The following is a 22,377-nucleotide window of genomic DNA, read 5'->3' on the forward strand; positions in this document are numbered from 1 at the left end:
TTTCTAATTAATGATTTATTCGCCAAATATCGAATTGAAATATATTTTTCTGTTTTCTCCCCGCTAGCTTGAATGCTACTCTCAGAACTCCATCTCCCATGATGCACCGCGCCGCCCGCGTGCAGAGGAAGTTAAACAAACCCTAAAAAACCTCCCAAAAATCCTCCGCGAGGCTGAAAGGAGCCTTTTCTGCAACTTTTCGCCCTTTAATCCGGATACATGTCGCTGCTTTTTAACCGTTTCTCTTCTATTGTTTGCACGTGAGCGAGTCCACGTGGTGTGCACGCGCGTGTGATCAGCGTGTGTATCTGTGTGTGTGTGTTTACACACACGGGTCAGTCCAGGAGAAGAAGCGTGAGACGCTGCACGTCGGTTCTGTTCTGTTCTTCACGAGCTCTTCTGCACGATCAGGTGAGATTTTATCTTTTTAATCGGATTAAATGTTGAAATAATCGGATTAATGAAGGTTATTGACGAGTTTAATGAGAAAAAAAAGCGACTTTAAAGCTTTTTCTACACCAGATTTAGAGGTTAGAGTCTTAAACAGTGATTTTTACAGTGGATTTTGAGGTAAAAGGTAAGATTACACAACAGAAAAGTGGAGTTACTGCAGATTGAAGATGCGATCTTGTTTAATTTAGTCATGAAAAGATAAAAATCTGCAGATTAAAGTTGAGAAATGGCAAGAAAATGTGACTTTTAGGCAAGAAAAGAACAGTAATCCACTGATTAAGGAAGACAATCTAAAGAAAATGCAGTTTCTTAACATGAAAAACATAAAAATCCACAGACGAAGAGAAAGAAAATGCAACTTTTAGTGGTTAAATGTTAATTTTTTTAGAGAAAAAATGGGGTTAAAACAAACTGGAAAGCGTTTTCTCCGCGAGATTAGGAGACAAGACTGTTAAAAAGTGATTTTTAAGGTGGATTTTGCAGACTGAAGATTGTATTTTATGAAAATGAGTCATACAATGCATGGAATCAGCAGATCAAAGTTGGGATTTTACTAAATTTCACTATGCAAAGCATGAAATCTGCAGATTAAAGGAGAGAAATGGGACGAAAATGCAAATTTTAGGCATGAAAAGGTCAATAAACTACAGGTTAAATGTGAAAAAACTGCAGAAAATGCCGTTTGTAGGCGTGAAGAACCTAAAAATTTACAGATTAATGATGAGAAAAGTGACAGAAATGCATTTTTAAAACATGGAAATCATAAAATTCACAGATTAAATGTGAGAAATGGGAAGAAAATTTGACTTTTACACATAGAAAACATCAAAATCCACAAATTACAGGTGGAAATCTGAAGAAAATGCAACTTTTATCTGTGAAAAACATAAAAATTAAAATAAAAATTAATGATGACAAAAGTGGCAGAAATGTAATTTTAAAATATGTAAATGACAATAATCTGAAATTGAATGTGAGAAATGGGAAGAAAAAGGAACTTTTGATCCTAAAATTCATAAAAATCCACAGATTAAAGGAAGTAAACCTAAATAAAATGCAGTTTTTAGGGATTCAATTTTAAAATAATCAGATTGAGGGAAACTCGACGCATTTAGTGAGGAAAAACCACAATTAAAACAGGCTAAGAAGGTTTTTCTACACCAGATTTGGAGATTAGAGTCTTTAAAAGTGGTTTTAAAAGTGGACTCTACACGTGAGAGCTGAGATTTTGTTAAATGTAGTCATGCAAAGCGTTAAATCTGCAGATTATATATGAGGAATGGGAAAAGAATAAAACTTTTAGGCAAGAAAATCATAAAAATCCACAGATTAAAGGAAGAAAATCTAAAGAAAAATACATTTCTAGGGATTAAATATCCCAAAAGCTTTGTTTAAAACTGACTTTAAAGCTTTTTCTGCACCAGATTAAGAGTTATGAGTCTTAAACAGTGATTTTTAAAATGGATTCTGAGGTAAAAAGTGAGATTACGGAACAGAAAAGTGAACCTTTTGCAGATTAAAGATGACATTTTGTTAAATTTAGTCATGGAAAGCAAGAAATCTGCAGAATAAACGTGAGAAATGGGAATAAATGCAGCTTTTAGGCATATAGACAACAATAATCCTCAAATTAAAGGTGGAAAATCTGAAGAAACTGTAGTTTTTTGGAGATTAAATGCTAAAATAATCAGATTATTAAGCTAAACCCGACACGTTTAATGAGAAAAACTGGTATTAAAACCAATTTTAAAGCTTTTTCTACACTACATTAGGGGGTTAGATTCTTATAAAGTCATTTTTAAAAGTGGATTTTACAGATTAATGATGGGATTTTGTTAAATTAAGTCATGGAAACAAGAAATCTGCAGATTAAATATAGAAAATGGGAATAAAATCAACTTTTAGGCATTAAAAAAACATTCAAATCCACAGTATAAAGGTGGAAATCTCAAGAAAATGTGAGTTTTCGGTGTTAAAAGCTCAATAATCCACTGAATAATGATGGAAAAGTGACTATAGTGCAAGTTTTAGACATGGCAATCAGAATAATACTATTTAAGGAATGTAAGTCACAATAATTACAGATTTAAACTAAGAAATGTGAACGTTTTAGCCATAAAAACATAATCCCCAAATAAAAACTGAGAAATCTGAAGAAAATGCAATTTTTAGCCATTAAAAACATGAAAATCTTCAACTTAAAACTGAGAAATATGATGAAAATAGAAGTTTTATCCATTAAAAACAAAAATCTAGTAAATAAAGATTATAAATGTGAACTTAATATAGTCTTTATAAAGATAAAAGTTAATCTAAAGACTAAAAATGGAGAAAAGTAAGGCTTTTAATCAGGAAGTATGTCAGCCAATCAGATCGCTCCGTTCAGTCATGTGACTCTGGACCAATCGGACGGCCGCGTCCGGTCATGTGACTCATGTGACTCTCATCACAGTAACGTAGTTTGGAGCAGCGTGACTCTGCTCTGTGACTTCATTTGACCTCATCAGATAGAAGCATCCAGACACAGTTTGACCTCTGACCCCGTCCCATAGGATCAATCCTCTAATGATTACATCATCTGGCTTTGAGAGTTTTGGTTCATTTTGCTGCTCAGAGAAACTTTTTGAAAGGTGGTGGGTTTTTGAAAACGATGTGATTCTTCTGTCTCCTTGGAAACGGGAAACATTTGGGGGAAGGGGGGCGTCTCCATGGAAACAGGGAGGAAGATGCAGCTTTTTGAAAATGTTTCGTCCCCGTGGAAACTGGTTAATCAACATTTTCAAATTGCTCTGGTTACATGGAGGAAAGGAACTTTTTGAAAACAATTTGACGCAGTTGCCATGGAAACGGGGACAGCTAACTCTGTCTCCATGGAAACAAAATGTGCACATTTTTTCCAAACTGCTGTCTCCATGGAACTGGAGTATGCTGACTCTGTCTCCATGGAAACACGGTGAAAAAGCTTTAGAAACAGGCAGAGCGCAGCTTTTTGAAAACACTCCCCCTTTGTTTCCATGGGAATCAGGCAAAATTCTCTCCGTTTCCATGGAAACGGAATATGCATTTGTTTTAGAAATGCTAATATCTCCAGGGAAACGGAATATGCATTTTTTTAATAGTCTCCATGGAAATGAAATGTGTGGTGTTTTTTTAATACTGTCTCCATGGAAACGGAATTTGCATTTTTTTAAATTGTGTCTCCATAGAAACGGAACGTGCATTTTTATTTTATTTTTTAAATGCTGTCTCCGTGGAAACGGAATTTGCATTTTTTTTTAAATTTTGTCTCCATGGAAACAGAATGTGAATTTTCTTTTTATACTGTCTCCATGGAAACGGAATTTGCATTTTTTAAAATTTTGTCTCCATGGAAACGGAATGCGAGATTTTTTTATACTGTCTCCATAGAAATGGAATTTGCTATTTTTTTTAATTTGTCTCCATGGAAACGGAATGTGAGTTTTTTCTATACTATCTCCATGGAAATATAATTTGCATTTTTTTTTTAGAAATTTTGTCTCCATGGAAACGGAATTTGCATTTTTTTAATTAATACTGTCTCCATGGAAACGGGATGATAAAGCTCTATGACTACTGTCAAAGCACAGCTTTTTGAAAACGCTCCGTTGCTCCACTTCCATTCCCGTCCCGCTCCACCGACCCCTGGCCATAAAACCTTAAAGGTCACTGCTTCCCCGCCGCCTCTAAAGGTCACGTCTAAAGGTCAGTCCATGATTTTAAAAACCTCCGCCGCCCCCTTTAGGTGTCATGGCGGAGCGGGTCCTGGTGGTGGGGGGAGGGGGGCGGGAGCACGCCCTGGCCTGGAAGCTGGCCCAGTCCCCCAGAGTCCAGGAGGTCCTGGTCGCCCCCGGCAACGCTGGCACGGCAACCGGAGCCAAGATCCGCAACTCTGGTGAGTGCAACTTTTTGAAAGTACACCCTGAAAATCACTATACTTCTAAAAAGAGGCATCCACAGAGGTTAAAAACACATCTTCAGGATGGTTCTACATTAAAAAGTTGTCCCCACCGAGGCGTCGGTGAGCGGGACTTGTTGAACATAGTACGTCTTCATAATGGTCCTAGATTAGAAAAGTTGTCTCCACAGAGGTGTTGGTGAGAACAACTTTGTGAAAATGTGTTATCAGAATGGTTCTAGAGGTGTTGGTGAGTGCAGCTTTCTGAAAATACATCTTCAGAATGGTTCTAGATGTAAAAAGTTGTCCCCACAGAGGTGTCGTTAAGCTCAACTTTTCAAAAATACATTTTGAGAATGATTCTACATTTAAAAAGTCCACACTTGTCGATGAGTGCAACTTTTTAAAAACATTTTCAGAATAGTTCTAGGCTTAAAAATTGTCTCCACAGGTGTGTCGGCGAGTGCAACTTTTTGAAAATACATCAGAATGGGTCTAGATTTAGAAAATTGTCTCCACAGAGGTTTCAGTGAGCACAGGTTTTTAACAATACGTCTTCAAAACGGTTCTACAGGTGTCGGTCAGCTCAACTTTTTGAAAATGCGCCTTCAGAATTGTTCTAGATTTAAAAAAGTTTTCCCCCACAGAGGTGTCAGTGAGCACAAATTTTTGAAAATATGTCTTCAAAAGGCTTCTGGCAGTGTCGGTGAGCGCAACTTTTTGAAAATACGTCTTCAAAATGGTTCTACATTTAGAAAGTAGTCTCCACAGAGTTGTCGGTGAATGTAACTTTTTGAAAATGCATCTTCAGAAGGGTTATAGATTTAAAAAAATTGGTCAGCACAGCTTTTTGAATGCACATATTCAGACTGGTTCTAGGTTTAGAAAATTGCGAGTGCAACTTTTTGAAAATGCATCATAGAATGGGTCTAGATTTAAAAAGTTGTCTCGATGAGTGCAGTTTTTAGAAAAAGTATGTCTTCAGAAAGAAAGTTGTCTCTACAGAGGTGATGTTGAATGCAACTTTTTGAAAACACGTCTTCAGAATGTTTCTAGATTTAAAAAGTTGTCCCCCACAGAGGTGTCGGTGAGCAACCACGCCATCCTGGTGCAGTTCTGTAAAGACCACCAGGTGGGGCTGGTGGTGGTGGGGCCGGAGGCGCCGCTGGCGGCGGGTGAGTACTCTGACCGGCGGCCATGTTGGATTTTAACCAGGTGGTTGACGGTTGCATTCCCTTTTCTTCTCAGGCATGGTGGATGACCTGACGGCGGCTGGAGTGCCTTGCTTCGGGCCGTCGGGCAGCGCGGCGCAACTGGAGGCCAGCAAGGCCTTCGCCAAGGCCTTCATGGAGCGGCGGGGGATTCCCACCGCCAGATACGGCGAATTCCAGGACGCCGGGGAGGCCTGCGACTTCATCAGGAAGTGAGTGAGAGGGGCTTACAGGACGGGGGGAGGGGCCTCATGAAAATTTACACTGTGAAAATAGAAACAATTTAATCTTTTTTTTTTCAGTTTTTAAAAGTTTTTAATGTAAAAAAAAAGTCAAAATTAAAAAATATGAAAAATTGAAAACTTAAAAAATAAAGTAAAAATTAAAAAATATCTAAATGAAAAAGATAAAAGGAGATCAAAAATTAAGTAACTGTTAAAAAAATCAATGAAAAAAAATCTGCCATTAGAACAGAAAATAAATAACAAAAAGTAAAAAAAAAATTATTGAAAAAAAATCTAAATTATATGAAAAATATTAAATGAAGGTAGAAGAGATTAAAGATGAAATAAATTCTTCCAATAGAAAAGATTTTTTTTCCATTTTTTTTTTAAAGTAAAAATATGTTAATTTAAGATCGAATGAAATAATCTGCCAATGGAACAAGTGAAAATTGTAGATTTATTCTACTTTTTTCAAAGTAAAAGTATCTTAATTTAAGATTTAAAAAAAAGTCAATAGAAGAAGTGAGAAATCTACATTTTTCACTTGTTCTATTGGCAGATTTTTTTTTTTTACTCATTTCAAATTAAAAGTATCTTAATCTAAGATGAAGAGACTGTGGTTGTAGCTGTTTTTGCTCGACGTTCTCAGGGCGGAGTTCGAAGCCCTGGTGGTTAAAGCCAGCGGCCTGGCAGCGGGGAAGGGCGTCGTCGTGGCAACGGACCGAGACGAGGCCTGCAGGGCCGTGATGGACATTATGAAGGTGAACATAGCAGGACTGACCTTAACTAGTTACCAATGCTAGTACTAACCTTTACTTAGTTACCGATACTAGTTCTAACATTTACCTAGCTACAGATACCAGTCCTAACCATTACCAAGTTGCTGATATCCGTATCGATATCCTCATTTATTTTTACCTAGTTGTCAATAGCATTTCTCATCTTTACCTAGTAACTCCTACCAGTACACAGTACCGACACAGTACTAACCTCTACCTAGTTACCTATACCAGTACTAACATTTACCAAGTTATAACAGCGCTGATACCATGCATAACTTTTTCCTAGTTTCTGATACCAGACCTAAAATTTACCTAGTAACCAATACTAGTCCTAACATTTACCTAGTTACCAAACCAAATACCAATACCAGTCCTAACCTTTACCTAGTTACCAATACTAGTACTAACATTTACCTAGCTACCACACCAGGTACCAATACCAGTCCTAACCTTTACCCAATTACCAATACTAGTACTAATATTCAGCTAGTTATGTATACCAAGTACTGATACTAGTCCTAACTTTACCTAGTTAACAATACTAGCTCCAACCTTTACCTAATTACTGATACCAGCTCTAACCTTTACATACACAAATACCAGTCTGAACTTCTTTCTTGTTGCCAGTCCCAGTCCTAACCTTTACCTAGTTATTGATACCAGAACCGATGCCAGTCTTAACCATTAGCTAGTTACTGATACCAGTACCGATACCAGTCCTGCTCATTATTTAGTTACTGATCTCAGTCGTAACTTTTACCGAGTCACCAATACTAGCACTAACCTTTACCTATTTACTGTAACCAATTCAAACCTTTACCTAGTTATCAATGCCAGTCTAAACTTGTTCCTTGTTACCTGTTCCGGTCCTAACATTTACCTTGTTACTGATACCAGTACCGATACCAGTCTTAACCTTTACCTAGTTTCCTATACCAATCCTTACCTCTACCTAGTTACCAGTACTAGTTTTAACATTTAGCTAGTTACTGATCCCAAGTATTGATATCAGTCCTAACCTTTAACTATTTCTCAGTACTAGTTCTAATATTTAACTAGTTACTGATTCCAAGTACCAATACCAGTCCTAACCATTACCTAGATCCTGGTACCTATACCAGTCCTAACCATTACCTAGTTAAATATACCAGTCCTATCCTTTATCTAGTTACCAGTACTAATATTTACCTATTTACTGATCCCAAATACCGATACCAGTCCTAACCTTTACCTAGATACCTATACCAGTCCTAACCATTAACTAGTTACCAGTACTAGTTCTAATATTTAGCTAGTTACTGATCCCAAGTATTGATATCAGTCCTAACCTTTAACTACTTCTCAGTACTAGTTCTAATATTTAACTAGTTACTGATCCCAAGTACCAATACCAGTCCTAACCATTACCTAGATCCTGGTACCTATACCAGTCCTAACCATTACCTAGTTAAATATACCAGTCCTATCCTTTAACTAGTTACCAGTACTAATATTTACCTATTTACTGATCCCAAATACCGATACCAGTCCTAACCTTTACCTAGATACCTATACCAGTCCTAACCATTACCTAGTCACCTATACTAGTTGTCCTCAGGACGGGGCGTTTGGCGCTGCTGGAGACACCGTGGTGGTCGAGGAGCTGCTGGAGGGAGAGGAAGTCTCTGTGAGTACAGTACATGTGTGTCTACATACATGCATGTGGTCGTGCACGCCCCTCATCTTCTTCTTCTGTGGTGTCAGCTGCTGTGCTTCAGCGACGGCCGCTCCGTCTCCCCCATGCCTCCAGCCCAGGACCACAAGAGGCTGCTGGACGGCGACCGGGGGCCCAACACGGGGGGCATGGGGGCCTACTGCCCCACCCCACAGGTAGGACAGGCCACGCCCACTTTTATAACCCCGCCCTGCACATACAGCAGGCCACGCCCACTGTTATAGCCATGGAGACAGGAAATGCGACTTTTTGGGAACATCTGTATATAAACAAGGAAGAACGCAACATGTAGAAAATCTGCTGACAGATTGACCTGTGACCTCTGACCTCTGACCCCCAGGTGAGCCCAGAGCTGCTGGAGGAGCTCACCCAGTCGGTGCTGCAGAGGGCGGTGGACGGCATGAGGGAGGAGGGCTCTCCCTACGTCGGTGGGTGGAGCCTAATCCATATATGGAGTGGTCAGTGACGTGGATTAGAGGAAGTTGCCGGTTTGACGCCGTGTCTTCCAGGTGTGCTGTACGCTGGGCTGATGCTCACCAAGCAAGGCCCGAAGGTTCTGGAGTTCAACTGCCGCTTCGGAGACCCCGAGTGTCAGGTGGGGGGGGGGTCGTCATGGAAACTGGGGGGGGGGGAAGCACTTTTTTTAGATTGTCTGTTTCCATGGAGACGGGGGTGAATGGGATATATATATATATATATATATATATATATATATATATATATATATATATATATGTGTGTGTGTGTGTATGTATATATTTTTTTTAACTTAATGTCATTTTAATTTTTGTTTTAAAGTTTATTTTTTATAATTTTTTTCATTTTCAATTATATATTTTTTAAAAATTAATTTTAAGATGCTCTGTTGGTATGAAAACAGAAGTGGCCCAACTTTGTCTCCATGGCAACGGGGAGAAGTACAAGTATTTGTAAATTATGATTTGTCGCCGTGGCAACCGGGAGAAAAGTAACTTTTTGAAATTTATGACTAGGTCTCCATGGCAACATCAAGAAAAGCAACTGTTTGAAAATTATGATTTGTCTCCATGGCAATGGGGAGAAAAGCAATTTTTTTGGAAATGATGATTTGTCTGCATGGCAACGTGGAGAAAAGGAAATTTTTGGAAATGCCATACAAATATCCATTGTTAAACTTTGAACGAACATTTCCAAAAACTTTTCCCATACTGAAACACTAACTTCCTGTCGCCATGGCAACACCCCCCCCCCCCCCTCCCCTCTCCCAGGTGCTGCTGCCCCTCCTCCAGAGCGATCTCTATGATGTCATCCTCCACACCCTGAGCGGCCGCCTCTCCTCCCACCCGCCCGTCTGGCGCCACGACGTTGCCGCGGTGACCGTCGTCATGGCGAGCGCCGGCTACCCCGGCGCCTACGAGAAGGGCGTGGCCATCACCGGTACCACACCCGGCCCCTTACTTTCACCCCTCCCCCCTCCAATCAGGTGGAGTTAGTGAGAAGTTAGCTAGTGAGTTAGCTAGCAAGTTAGTGAGTTAGCAAGCAGTGAGTTGGTAGTAGATTAGCTCGTGAGTTAGGTAGCATGTTGGTAGTAAGTTAGCTACCAAGTGAGCTAGTGACTTAGCAGCTATTAGTAAGTTAGAAAGCAGTGAATTGGTAATAGGTAGTGAGTTAGCAAGAAGTTAGTTGTAAGTTAGCTAGCGAGTCAGCTGGTGAGTCTGCTAGTGAGTTAGTAGCAAGTTAGCTAATGAGTTAATAGGTCAGTTAGTAAGTCGGTAAGTTAGCAAGCAGTGAGTTAGCTAGTAAGTTAGCTAGTGAGTTGGCTAGTAAGTTAGTGAGATGGCTAGTAAGTTAGTTGTTAAGTTAAGAGCAGGTTAGCTAATAAGTCAGCTATTAAGTTAGCAAGCTGTGAGTTAGCTAGTAAGTGAGCTAGTGAGTTAGTAGTGAATTAGTAATAAGTTAGCTTGTGAGTTAGCGAGCAGTGAGTTAGCTAGCAAGTTAGTGAGTTAGCTAGTACGTTAGCTAGTAAGTTAGCAAGCAATGAGTTGGTGCTGAGTTAGCTAGTGAGTTAGCACTGAATTTACTAATAAGTTAGCTAGTAAGTTAGCAAGCGGGGCTTGACTCTTTACCTCATGGTGTCGGGTTTCCAGACAGTCACTAAGGGGGCGGGGCTTGACTCTTTACTTCCTGGTGTCGGGTTTCCAGCAGTTAAACCCATCAGTTAAAATCCGCCCCCTCCTTTCCTCTGACCCCTCCCCTCCTCTCAGGTCTCTCGCAGGTGGAAGAATCGGGTGCGCTGGTTTTCCACGCCGGCACGGCGCTGCGGGGCGGGGCCGTGGTGTCGTCCGGCGGCCGGGTGCTCACGGTGACGGCGGTGCGCCCCACACTGGAGGCGGCGCTGGCGGCAGCCAATCAGGGTGTGGCGGGCGTCGGCTTCCCCGGCGCCGCCTTTCGCCGCGACATCGGGCACCGGGCCGTGGCCTTCCTCAAGAACCAGCGCAGGTGGGAGGGCCCGGATTTGCTGCCTCATTAGCATAATGGAGTGAATTAGCATAGCTAATGAGGGGGGCTGTCTTCCAGCAGGGGAGGAGCCTATAAGGAGAGCGGGGTGGACGTCGCCGCCGGCAACAAGCTGGTGGAGCTCATCAAGCCTCTGGCCAAGGCCACGGCCAGGCCCGGTGAGTGGTGGACCAACATGGGGCCCGTGGACCAAAAGTGGATCGTTAACAGGCTAATGCCAGTAATTTCGTTTTTTTTAATCTTTTAATTTTAATATGTTAATTTCAATGAAATATTTTCGTTTAATCTATACATTAAGTATAATTTAAATTTGTTAATTGAATGTCATACTTGTAGTATTTAAACTGAAATAAAATGTATTAAATTTATAGTTTTTATCGATGTAGCAAATGTAATTTAGTTTAATACAATGTAAATTATTAATACAGTTTGATTTTAATTTACATTTATTTTTGTTGGTATTAAGAGACACTGATTAAATCAAAATTTAATAAATCAAAATATTAAATTATCTTTAGTAATTTAACTTAATTTTAACTCAACAATTTAATTTGAGTTTATTTTTTTTAATTTTTCTATTTTATTTAATATAATTATAATAATTAGCTTAAAATTTATTGATAACGTAAATTTTTCAATTTTATTTGAAAATCATTACTTTATTTTTACTTAGCAGTGCTAGTTTTGTTTAAATGTATGCTTTAATTTCTTAGTATCAGCAGACACTGACAGCTAGCTAACTCATTGCAAGCTAGCGTTTGCCATTTAATTTTAAGCCTATAAGGACAGTGGTGTGGACGTCGCCGCCGGCAACAAGCTGGTGGTGCTGGTCAAACCTCTGGCCACGGGCAGGCCCGGTGAGTGAGGGCCAATGTGAGGCCCGTGGACCAAAACTGGGTCGCTACCAGGCTAAGGGTGGTGGTTTAAAAAATAAAAATGTATTTTTAAAAGGTACAGTTTTTTTAAATGTCATTTTTTAATTTAGTATATTTTTGTAAATTTGCTTAAATGTGTTAATTTAATTAAAATCTGACAAATTTTTCCAATTTCATATTTTTATTTAAATTAAATTTAAATACTAGCAGTGAGTTAGTAGCGCGTTAGCAGAGAGTAAGCTAACATTGTGTTTTGTTTTCTCTCCAGGCTGCACGGCGGAGCTGGGAGGCTTCGCCGGCCTCTTCGACCTGAAAGCCGCCGGATTCGTGGACCCCATCCTGGTTTCTGGGACCGACGGCGTCGGCACCAAACTCAAGGTGAGGCGCAAATTGTTGAAAATCTTTAAATATGTAAAAAAAAGTGGACAGTTTTGATTTAATCCTGATTACTATCAAAGGAGCTTTGGTTAAGCCCACTTATGAAGTGGGCGGGGCTTAACTCTCCCTACTTCCTGGTGTCGGGTTTCCAGACATTAATTAAGGGGGCGAGGCTTAACTCTCTACTTCCTGGTTTGAGGTTTCCACTTGTTTTTTGCGGCAATTAAGAGGGCGGTTCTCCAGTCTCTCTACTTCCTGGTGTCGGGGTTCCAAGTGGCACAGGTGTTTTTGCAGTAACTAAGGGGGCGGGGCATGACCCTTTACTTAGTGGTGTCGGGTTTCCAGGTGGCCCAGGTGTTTTTGTACTAATGAAGTGGGCGGGGTTTGGCTCTGCTGCCTGGTGTTGGGTTTCCAGGTGTTTTTGCAGTAATTAAGGGGGCGGGGCTTGACTCTCTACCATGTGGCCCAGGTGTTTTTGCAATAAGAAAAAGTGGGTGGGCCTTAATGCTTTACTTCCTGGTGTCGTGTTTCCATGTTTTCAAGGTGTTTTTCCAGTAACTAAGTGGGCGGAGCTCGACTCTCTCTACTTCCTAGTTTCGGGTTTCCATCTGACCCAGGTGTTTCTACAGTAACTAAGTGGGCGGGGCTTGACTCTCTACTTCCTGGTGTCCGGTTTCCGGGCTTCCCTCGTGTTTCTAGAGTAACTGAGTGGGTGGGGCTTAACTCTACTTCCTGGTGTCAGGTTTCCATCTGGCCCAGGTGTTTTTGCAGTAACAAAGTGGGTGGGGCTTAATGCTTTACTTCCTGGTGTCAGGTTTCCAGGTTTCCAAGGTATTTTTCCAGTAACTAAGGGGGCGGGGCTTGACTCTCTCTACTTCCTGGTGTCAGGTTTCTGTTTGGCCCAGGTGTTTCTACAGCAACTAAGTGGGCGGGGCTTGATGCTTTACTTCCTGGTGTTGTGTTTCCAGCCGACCCAGCTGATTTTGCAGTCATTAAGTGGAGGGGACTTGACTCTCTACTTCCTGGTGTCGTGTTTCCAGGTGGCCCAGGCGTGCGGCCGCCATGCCGGCCTGGGCCAGGACCTGGTGGCCATGTGCGTGAACGACGTCCTGGCCCAGGGCGCAGAGCCGCTCTTCTTCCTGGACTACTTCTCCTGCGGGAAGCTGGACCTGGGCGTGGCGGCGGAGGTGGTGGGGGGCGTGGCCAAAGCCTGCCAGGCCGCCGGCTGCGCCTTGCTGGGTGAACATCCATTTTCTTAATCCAATTAGGTCAAAGGTCATGATTCCTTGATATAAACAGGAAGTTGTTTTCATCAGGCGGCGAGACAGCGGAGATGCCGGGAGTGTACGCCCCGGGCGAGTACGACCTGGCCGGCTTCTGCGTGGGTGGGGCCGAGCGGGCGGCGCTCCTCCCCCGCCGTATCACCGTCATCACCGAGGGCGACGCCCTCATCGGGGTGGCCTCCTCCGGTCTCCATAGCAACGGCTTCAGCCTGGTGAGGAGGATACTGGAGGGGGCGGGGCTTAGCTACGACTCGCCGGCACCGTTCGGGGACGGAAACCAGACCATCGGTGAGTTTTGGGTTTTTTTTTTAAAACAGTTTCACGGTGACCCGGTGACAGTTTTTGAAAGTGGGCGTGTCTACAGGCGACGTGTTGCTGACGCCCACTAAGATCTACAGCCGGACGCTGCTGCCGGCGCTGCGCGGCGGCGCTGTCAAAGCCCTGGCTCACATCACCGGGGGAGGCCTGCTGGAAAACATCCCCCGGGTGCTTCCTCAACAACTGGCAGCAGAGCTCGGTAGGAGGCGGTGCCACTTTTTAACATTCCTCAGTTGCCATGGAAACAAAACATTTTGCAAACGTTCGCCCTCAGTTGCCATGGAAACTGAACTTTTTAAAAACAATCCCCCTCAGTTGCCATGGAAACAACTTTTTGAAAACATTCCCTCAGTTGCCATGGAAACAGAACTTTTTGAAAACATTCCATCAGTTGCCATGGAAACAGAACTTTTTGAAAACATTCCATCAGTTGCCATGGAAACAGAACTTTTTGAAAACAATCCCCCTCAGTTGCCATGGAAACAACTTTTTGAAAACATTCCCTCAGTTGCCATGGAAACAGAACTTTTTGAAAACATTCCATTAGTTGCCATGGAAACAGAACTTTTTGAAAACATTCCCCCTCAGTTGCCATGGAAACAGAACTTTTTGAAAACATTCCCTCAGTTGCCATGGAAACAAAACTTTTTGAAAACATTCCCTCAGTTGCCATGGAAACAGAACTTTTTGAAAACATTCCCCCTCAGTTGCCATGGAAAAAGAACTTTTTGTAACATTCTGACTTGGTTGCCATGGAAATGGAGGTAGGAACTCGGATTTCCTGGATGCTCCCACCCTTTCCTGTACATTTGAACTTGTTTTTATGAACTTCCTGTAACCTGACACTGTCCGCTCCCCCTCCCTGTCACCATGGAGATGCCTCCCTGTGGCCCCGCCCTCCGGTCTTCTCCTGGCTGCAGCAGGTGGGCGGGCTCAGCGAGGACGACCTGGCCCGGACCTTCAACTGCGGCCTGGGCGCCGTGCTGCTGGTCGCCGCGGGCGACGCCCCTGCTGTGCTGCGCCAGGTCCGAGCCCAGGGAGAGGACGCCTGGCTCGTGGGCACGCTGGCAGCCAGGCAGCCCGGTAAGTCAGGTGGAGAGGATGAGGAGTGGAAAACCGCCACAGTTGAGCTTTTTGAAAGTGTTTTTTTTTTTTTTTTTTTTTTTTTTTAAACGTGACAGGAGGCGAACAGGTGACGGTGCGAAACCTGATCCCCGCTGTCGCCGGGGGCGACGGTCACCACGGCAACGGAGCAACGCCGCCGCACAAGAGGACCAGGGTGGCCGTGCTCATCTCCGGGACGGGTGAGAGTTTTAATCACTTGAGTTTATTTATGACTTTAAAAACTAGGGTTATCAAATATAAGGAGCATGGACCCAAATTTGGCCACAAGAGGCTGAAATTTGGGTCAAATTAGCAAATTTCAAAAACGTCAACATTTTGATAATTTGCAACAGATTTCTAAATGTTGAGATCGCTAAAGCAAGCAAACAAGCAAAACTAAACCTCAGGTGTCAGACATAAGGCCTGTTTTTGGCCTATTTTTTGCTCTTTTTAGGTTGAAATTAGTCCACAGCTGCCAGTTTTTTACAGTGTACGTGTTGTTCCAGGCACCAATCTGCAGGCGCTGATGGACCAGGCCCGCCTGCCGTCCAGCTCGGCCGAGATCGTAGTGGTCGTCTCCAACCGGCCGGGCGTCCAGGGCCTCAAGAGGGCATCGCTGGCAGGCATCCAGACCCGGGTAACCGCACAAACACTTTTGAAAAAATATTTTTTATAGTGAAAAACTGGGCATAATCATCAGATGCTCAAAATTCTGAGCATACCTGAATGCATCACACCTCCGTGCATTAATCAGCATTGTTTTGACTCTCATGTCTTAGTAGAACTATTTTAAAAAATCCACCCTTTGTTTTAGATAAATTCTGTCAAAAACAAAAAAATCTCCACTTTTTGGATGTTTTTTTTTTTTTTTTTTTTTTTTTTTTATGCTTTTGGAATGGTTTAAGTTAATTTTTTATTGGCTGCTCTTTAAATGTTTGAATTTTTTTTTGTTTTTCGTGGCTTAGAAAACAGAATTTTCAGAAAATTTACAGAAAATCTACCTTTTTTAAAAAAAAGTCTGTCAAAATCAAAAGGTTCTTTTTTCGGCGTTCTTTTAATCATGAATGATTTAAATATGATATATTCCCAGCTCTAAACATGTTTATTTTTTTTTGTTTTATTAATTTTTTTTTTTGTTGGAGGAGGGGTTTGCTTTTCCGTAATGTTTAGTAATTTTTTTTTTCAGAAAATGTATAGATAACCAACCATTTATTTCAGTTAAATTCTGTCAAAACAAAAAAGCTAATTTTTCCTTTTTCCCCTGATTTTTTTTGCATCTTGAAAGATTTGAGTATGTCTTATTTTTCGCCGCTCTTAAAAGTTTACATTTTGTTTCTGAATTTTTCTTTTTCATGATGCTGACAATAGATTTTCAGTAAATTCGCAGAAAATCAACTGTTTTACTTAAATTTTTTTAAACCTATAATTCTACATTTTTTCTTCTTTTACCACATCTTGAATAATAAATGCACCTCTTGATTTGACTGATCTCAGAATGTTCAAACTTTGTTTTTTGAGTTTTTGTTTTTCATGGTGGTGAATAGATTTTTAAGAAAAAAATTCTACGTTTTTTTTTTTTCTGCTTTTTTCACGTCTTGAATAATTTCAGTACGTCTTATGCTCGCTGATCTAAAAATGTTTGAATTTTGTTTTTTGAATTTTTGTTTTTCATGGTGTTGAACAAATTACTCAGAAAATTTACAGAAAATCAACCATTTAATCAAGTTAACATCCTTGAAAAACAAAAAAAAAAAATTGACATTTTTTCCCACTTTTGTTGCATCTTGAATGATTTACATCTTATATTCGCCGCTCTTAAAATACTAAAATTCAAATTTTTTGTTTTTCTTGATGTTGAACACATTTTTTCTGAAATTTGTTTCACTTAAATGTTGTCAAAAACAAAACATTCACTTCTTTTGTCCTTTTATCTTTTATATTTTAAATGATTTAGATACATCTGGAATTCGCCGCTCAAAAAAAGGTTGCTTTTTTTGAGGGAATTTTCATTTTTCATGATGTTGAACAATTTACTTTCAGAAAGTGTAAAGAAAATCAACCATTTATTTCAGTTAAATTCTGTCAAAATCATAAAATTCTACATTTTTATTTGCTGTTTTTGCATCTTAAAACATTCAAGTATGTCGTGTTTTCGCCGCTCTAAAAAGTTAAATTTTTGTTTTGGAATTTTTGTTTTCGTGTTGTCAGTTATTTCAAAAAATTCACAGAAAATCAACTGTTTGTCGTATTTAACAAAAGCAAAGTTTTTTTATGTTTTATTTACATTTTATATGATTTCAGCATGTCTCCTATTCATGGCTTTAAAATTGCTTGAATTTTTCTTTTCAATTTCTTTTCGTTTTTCATGGTGTTGAGATCCCATAATTTGCAGAACCAGACCCGTTATTGATCTTGATATTGATCTCGGTATTGATTGATCCTGGTATGGGGTCTGAAATTTGCTGCTCAAAAAATGTTTGAAGTTTATTTTTCTTTTTTTTATTTGTAAATGGTGTTGACAGTTTTTTTTTTTTTTTTTAATTTACAGAAAATCAACCTTTTGTTTTACTTAAATTCTATCAAAACCAAACATTCCACATTTTTTCTGCTTTTTTCACATCTGGAAAGATCGAAGTACATCTTATATTTACTGCAAAGAAAAGTTAGAATTTTCGTTTTTTTTTCTTTAATGGTTCATTGTTTGCAGTGTCAGACCTGACATTGATCTTGATAATGATCCTGGTATTGATTGATCCTTGTATGGATCCTAATAGTGATCCCAGTATGGTTTTGAAATTTGCTGCTTGAAAAATGTTTGAATTTTATTTTTAATTATTTTTTTTAATTTTCATTTTTTATTGATGTTGACATTTTTTTTTCAGAAAATTTACAGAAAATCAACCTTTTCTTTTACTAAATTTCTGTCAAAAACAAAAAATTTCACATTTTCCTCTTTTTTTTCACATGTTGAATGATCGAAGTGCATCTTATATTTATTACTACAAAAATGTTAGATTTTTTTTTTTCTTTTCATGGTGTTAAGATCCCATAGTTTACAGCATCAGACCCGGTATTGAACCTGATATTGATCCTGGCATTGTTGGATCCCGGTTTGAATCCCGGCCCCTCACCCCTCCTCCCTCCAGGTGGTGGACCACAAGCTGTACGGCAGCAGAGCGGAGTTCGAGGCCGCCATCGACGGCGTCCTGGAGGAGTTCGGGGTCCAGCTCGTCTGTCTGGCCGGGTTCATGAGGGTCCTGACCGGGGGCTTCGTCAGGAAGTGGACTGGTGAGAGTCCATCTGTGTTTGTGTGTGTTCGTGTCCATAGTAAGTAGTGAGGACCAGAATATTTAATCAACAGACTGAGGACATTTGTTCTGGTCTGCACTTTAACATCAGAACCTGTGAAGACTGGATTCATGGGTCAGAGTTAGGATTAGAACTAGGTTTAGATTAGATTTCGGTCAGGATTAAGTGAATTTCAGGTTAGGTTTAAGTGTGGTTTAGGTCAGGTGTAGTTCAGATTTAGATCATGCTTTGGTTTAGTGTAGGTCAGATATATGCCAGGTTTGTGTCGGGTTTAGGTCAGTTTTAGGTCAGGTTTATGTCAGATTACGGTCAGGTTTAGGTCAGGATTTGGTCAGATTTAGATGAGATTTAGGACAAGTTTAGATTAGGCTTAGGTTAGGTGTAGTTTAGATTTATGCCAGGTTTATGTCAGATTTAGGTCAGGATTAGGACGAGTTTAGGTCAGGATTGGGACAAATTCAGGTCAGGTTTAGGACAAATTTAGGTCAGGTTTAGGTCAGAATTAGGACAAATTTAGGTCAGGTTTAGGTCAAGGTTAGAACAAATTTAGGTCAGGTTTAGGTTAGGATTAGGACAAATTCAGGTCAGGTTTAGGTCAGGAATAGGACACATTTAGGTCAAGATTAGGACAAATTCAGGTCAGGTTTAGGTCAGAATTAGGACAAATTTAGGTCAGTTTTAGGTCAGGATTAGGTCAGGTTTAGCATTAGGGTTAGATCAGATCAAGGTTATCTCCAGTGTATGTGTTATGGTGGTCTCAGGTGTGTATATAGAACTAACTGGTCCTGTTAAAATAGGTAAGCTAGTTTGGGTTAGCTGTGTGTGTATATAGAACTAACTAGTCCTGTTTAACCAGGTAAGCTGCTGAACATCCACCCATCCCTGCTGCCGTCCTTTAAGGGCGTGAACGCCCAGCAGCAGGCGCTACAGGCGGGGGTCCAGGTCTCCGGCTGCACTGTCCACTTCGTCTCCGTGAGTTCCTCCACTTCCTGTTACCGTATTCATCTGAACACACTCAATATCTGATATTACCGTATTGACCTGAATATAGGACCACCCGTTTTTCAAATATTTTGTGAAAATAAAAATGTGTTGAAGGCTATAAGGTTACTCACAAGACAACTTTTTATTGTAGTTATTCTAAACTCAAAAACTCAGAGATAATAAATTAAAACTAAATATATTTAGTTCAGTAAAGAATAATAAATAATAAATATCTAAAAATTATATACATATATACACACACATTAGTAATAAATTCAAAAATTGTTTTTCTGAAAATAAGAAACAACTAAGGAGGCTGACCTTCCATTCGCTTCCTGCTCACCAGTACTTTGGCTCCATCTAGTGGCGTGAATGTGTAAAGACAGGCTCGTCCTCAATTATAGTATGACCCCATTTTTGAAAATACAATTTCTGGAAACAAAATAGTGTCCTATATTCAGGAAAATACAGTAATATTACTATATATTTATTAGGACTTGCAGTGTCAATATATCACTTTGTATTTCAATAAATTTCCTTGTCAATATTATATTTTGTAGCTGATTGTTCCAATATGTTGCCATATCAATATTGCTATAGCTGAGTTGAGTGTTGATCTAATTTACCATATCGATATATTTAACAATGGAAGATGTTTCCGCATCTACATCAACTAAACATAATGCACTTCCTGTATCAATATATTGATCAGCTGAATATTGCTTCTTGCATAATGTATCAATATTTTTTCATCCATATTTCAAAATGTTTATAGTAAAGAAATGTAATAGTTTAGAAATTACACAGTAATAAACATCAACCACTTTAATTCATCAGAATGTAGTCTGATTCAGGTAATCTGAATATTCTGATAATCTGGTTATTCAGTAGTCCGATTATTAAGATTATCTGAAAAATCAGATTACTGAATAATCAGACAATTTGATTATTCAAATAATCTGGCTATTCAGTAATCTGATTAAGATTGTCTGAATCATCAGATTATTGATTAATCAATTTGATTATTCAGATAATTTGGTTATGCAGTAATCTATTTAAAATTATCCAAATAATTAGATTGCAGATTAATCAATTGGATTATTCAAATAATCTGGTTATTCAGCAATCTGATTATTAAATTATCTGAATAATCAGATTACTGATTAATCAATGTGATTATTCAGATAATCTGATTATTCAGTAGCCTTATTAATCATATAATCACTAATCTGGTTATTAGACATATTCAGTTTGCTAGCAATTACATTATTCAGAAAATCAGATTGCTCAATAACCAGATTATTCAGATAATCTGATTAATCATATAATCAGATTACCCAGTAACCAGATTGAGATAATTAGTTTGGTTAGCAATCCCAGATAATCAGATTACTCAGTAATCAGATAATCAGATTACCTAGTAATCAGATTAATTAGATTAATTATATAATCAGATTCATCGTATAATCAGATTGCCCAGCTAATCAGATTAACCAGTAACCAGATTAATCATATAATCGGATTACCCAGCAACCATATTCATTATATAACCAGATTTCCAGTAACCAGATCAAACCCCCTCTCGCCCCCTACAGGAGGAGGTTGATGCTGGAGCCATCCTGGTCCAGGAAGCGGTCCCGGTTCTGCCCGGCGACTCGGAGCAGAGCCTGTCGGAGCGAATCCGACAGGCAGAGCACCGGGCCTTCCCCCGGGCCCTGGAACTGGTCTGCAGCGGGGCCGCCCGGCTCGGGGAGCAAGGCAGGGTGGTCAGGGAGTAGAACCAATGCACCAACATGTAAATCTAAGATCAGAGTCTGGAAATAAAACCTGCATGAGATCACGACTAATGACTGCTGCTTGTTTTTAATACTAATAATCCTAAACAATGCATATTTTTGATCTGTGACACCAGGTGGTATTTTGTTGAAACATTGTCAAGAATTCTCCTTAAATGTGAGATTTTCATGGAAATAGATGCAAAATAAAAAAATTTAAAAAATCGTTTTTTGTAGAGATTCAGTTTCATTAAAAACTAAAAAAAATTGGGGAAAAAAATTCCATTTACAGTTGGTGGGATTTTGTTGAAAAATATTCAAAAATTGTCTTTTAATGGTAGATTTTGCTGGAATTTTTTTTTTTTTTTAAAGTGCTTGATTGTGAGATTTTCAAAAGAATACATGCAAAAAAAAACTTTCAAAAATGTGGAGTTTTTATAGATTGACAGTTTCTGTTGACACGAAATTTAAAAAAGGCCATTCAAAAGCATTCAGATTTTGCTGAAAATTGACTAAATAATTAATAATTATATTAGTTATTATAATTAATAAATAATAAAAATGATTAAACAAATGTATTTCAGTTGCTGACAGTTTCTGTAAAAACTGAAAAAAAAAATTTGATTGAAAGTTGGTGGATTTTTGCTATTTATTTATTTTTACTATTTAGACAGTTTTAGTTCATAAGACAGTTTATAAGTATAACGTTGCAAACTTTTTTAATTATACCTGCAAATTTTATCTTTTCTGCACTACATGTTTTAAATGAATGGAAATAATCCCAAAAATAAAGTGCGAATCATTAATTAGGCTGTTGTTTTCATTATACTAGCACAAAAAACAACCAAAGAAAACTGAAAAAAAAACATTTAAAATCTTTTAACAAAAAATATATAAAATATATAGAAAATATATAATAAAATAGTAAAACAATAATGTAAAAATATTGAATGGTGTGATGCGGCAGTACCTGAAACGGCCACCAGAGGGCCTAGGGGATCAGGAGCTCTCTGCTTTAAATCATATTATAGTTTGTTTTTAGTATTTTAACATGGTTTAAAGATCAAATGTCCACTTTTTTTGAAGAACCCAACTGGATTTTTGGTAAAATTTAAATGAACTGATTAATTTAGAACATTAAATTTTTTTTTTTCTAAAAAAGGATTAAAAAGCTTGTAATGCTCTGAAATTTCAACATTTTAAAGCGACACTAAGGAAGTTTTCAACCTTAATAAAACATTTTAATATCTTTTGTGATGATACATCGACTTACAACGGGTTGAATGACCCCTCTGTCACGGGCTGAGGGCGTCAGTATTGCTTTCACTTGGACTAAGAAACTGTGAGGAGGGTGGTAGGAACCCAGCACACGGCATGCGTCACATTATGATATAATATTGTTTAGCCACCATTAGATTCATGACCTCGTCGCTATCCGTCCTTCACACAGCCACTGGAAACAAATGTAGGCGAGTTCAGTCTGACAGCATGCCACCGGGAGCAGCATTTTACGACGTCACGCACTAGTCCTCATGGGAACTGTAGTATTCCTTTA

General features: G+C 39.3%; 1 protein-coding gene across 2 annotated transcripts; it reads left to right on the forward strand.

The window, feature by feature from the left end:
- Window positions 1-139: 139 nt before the first annotated feature.
- gart (phosphoribosylglycinamide formyltransferase) lies at window positions 140-21,023 on the forward strand. Of its 2 annotated transcripts, none has more exons than XM_030086202.1 (22): window positions 140-411; window positions 4,217-4,366; window positions 5,449-5,544; window positions 5,618-5,792; window positions 6,454-6,565; window positions 8,184-8,252; window positions 8,330-8,455; window positions 8,641-8,728; window positions 8,810-8,895; window positions 9,548-9,716; window positions 10,544-10,778; window positions 10,857-10,954; window positions 11,940-12,049; window positions 13,090-13,288; window positions 13,366-13,620; window positions 13,697-13,849; window positions 14,527-14,733; window positions 14,832-14,954; window positions 15,261-15,391; window positions 17,901-18,042; window positions 18,920-19,035; window positions 20,643-21,023. In XM_030086202.1, exons 2-22 carry the CDS (start codon window positions 4,222-4,224, stop codon window positions 20,823-20,825), a joined length of 3,018 nt encoding a protein of 1,005 aa, XP_029942062.1. In that variant the 5' UTR covers window positions 140-411; window positions 4,217-4,221; the 3' UTR covers window positions 20,826-21,023. The 2 variants fall into 2 exon arrangements, with proteins under 2 accessions (XP_029942062.1, XP_029942063.1); XM_030086203.1 differs by having other exon boundaries at window positions 10,860-10,954.
- Window positions 21,024-22,377: the final 1,354 nt, after the last annotated feature.

The sequence above is a fragment of the Salarias fasciatus genome (genome assembly GCF_902148845.1).
Source record: "Salarias fasciatus chromosome 23 unlocalized genomic scaffold, fSalaFa1.1 super_scaffold_20, whole genome shotgun sequence".
NCBI classification, from domain to species: domain Eukaryota; kingdom Metazoa; phylum Chordata; class Actinopteri; order Blenniiformes; family Blenniidae; genus Salarias; species Salarias fasciatus.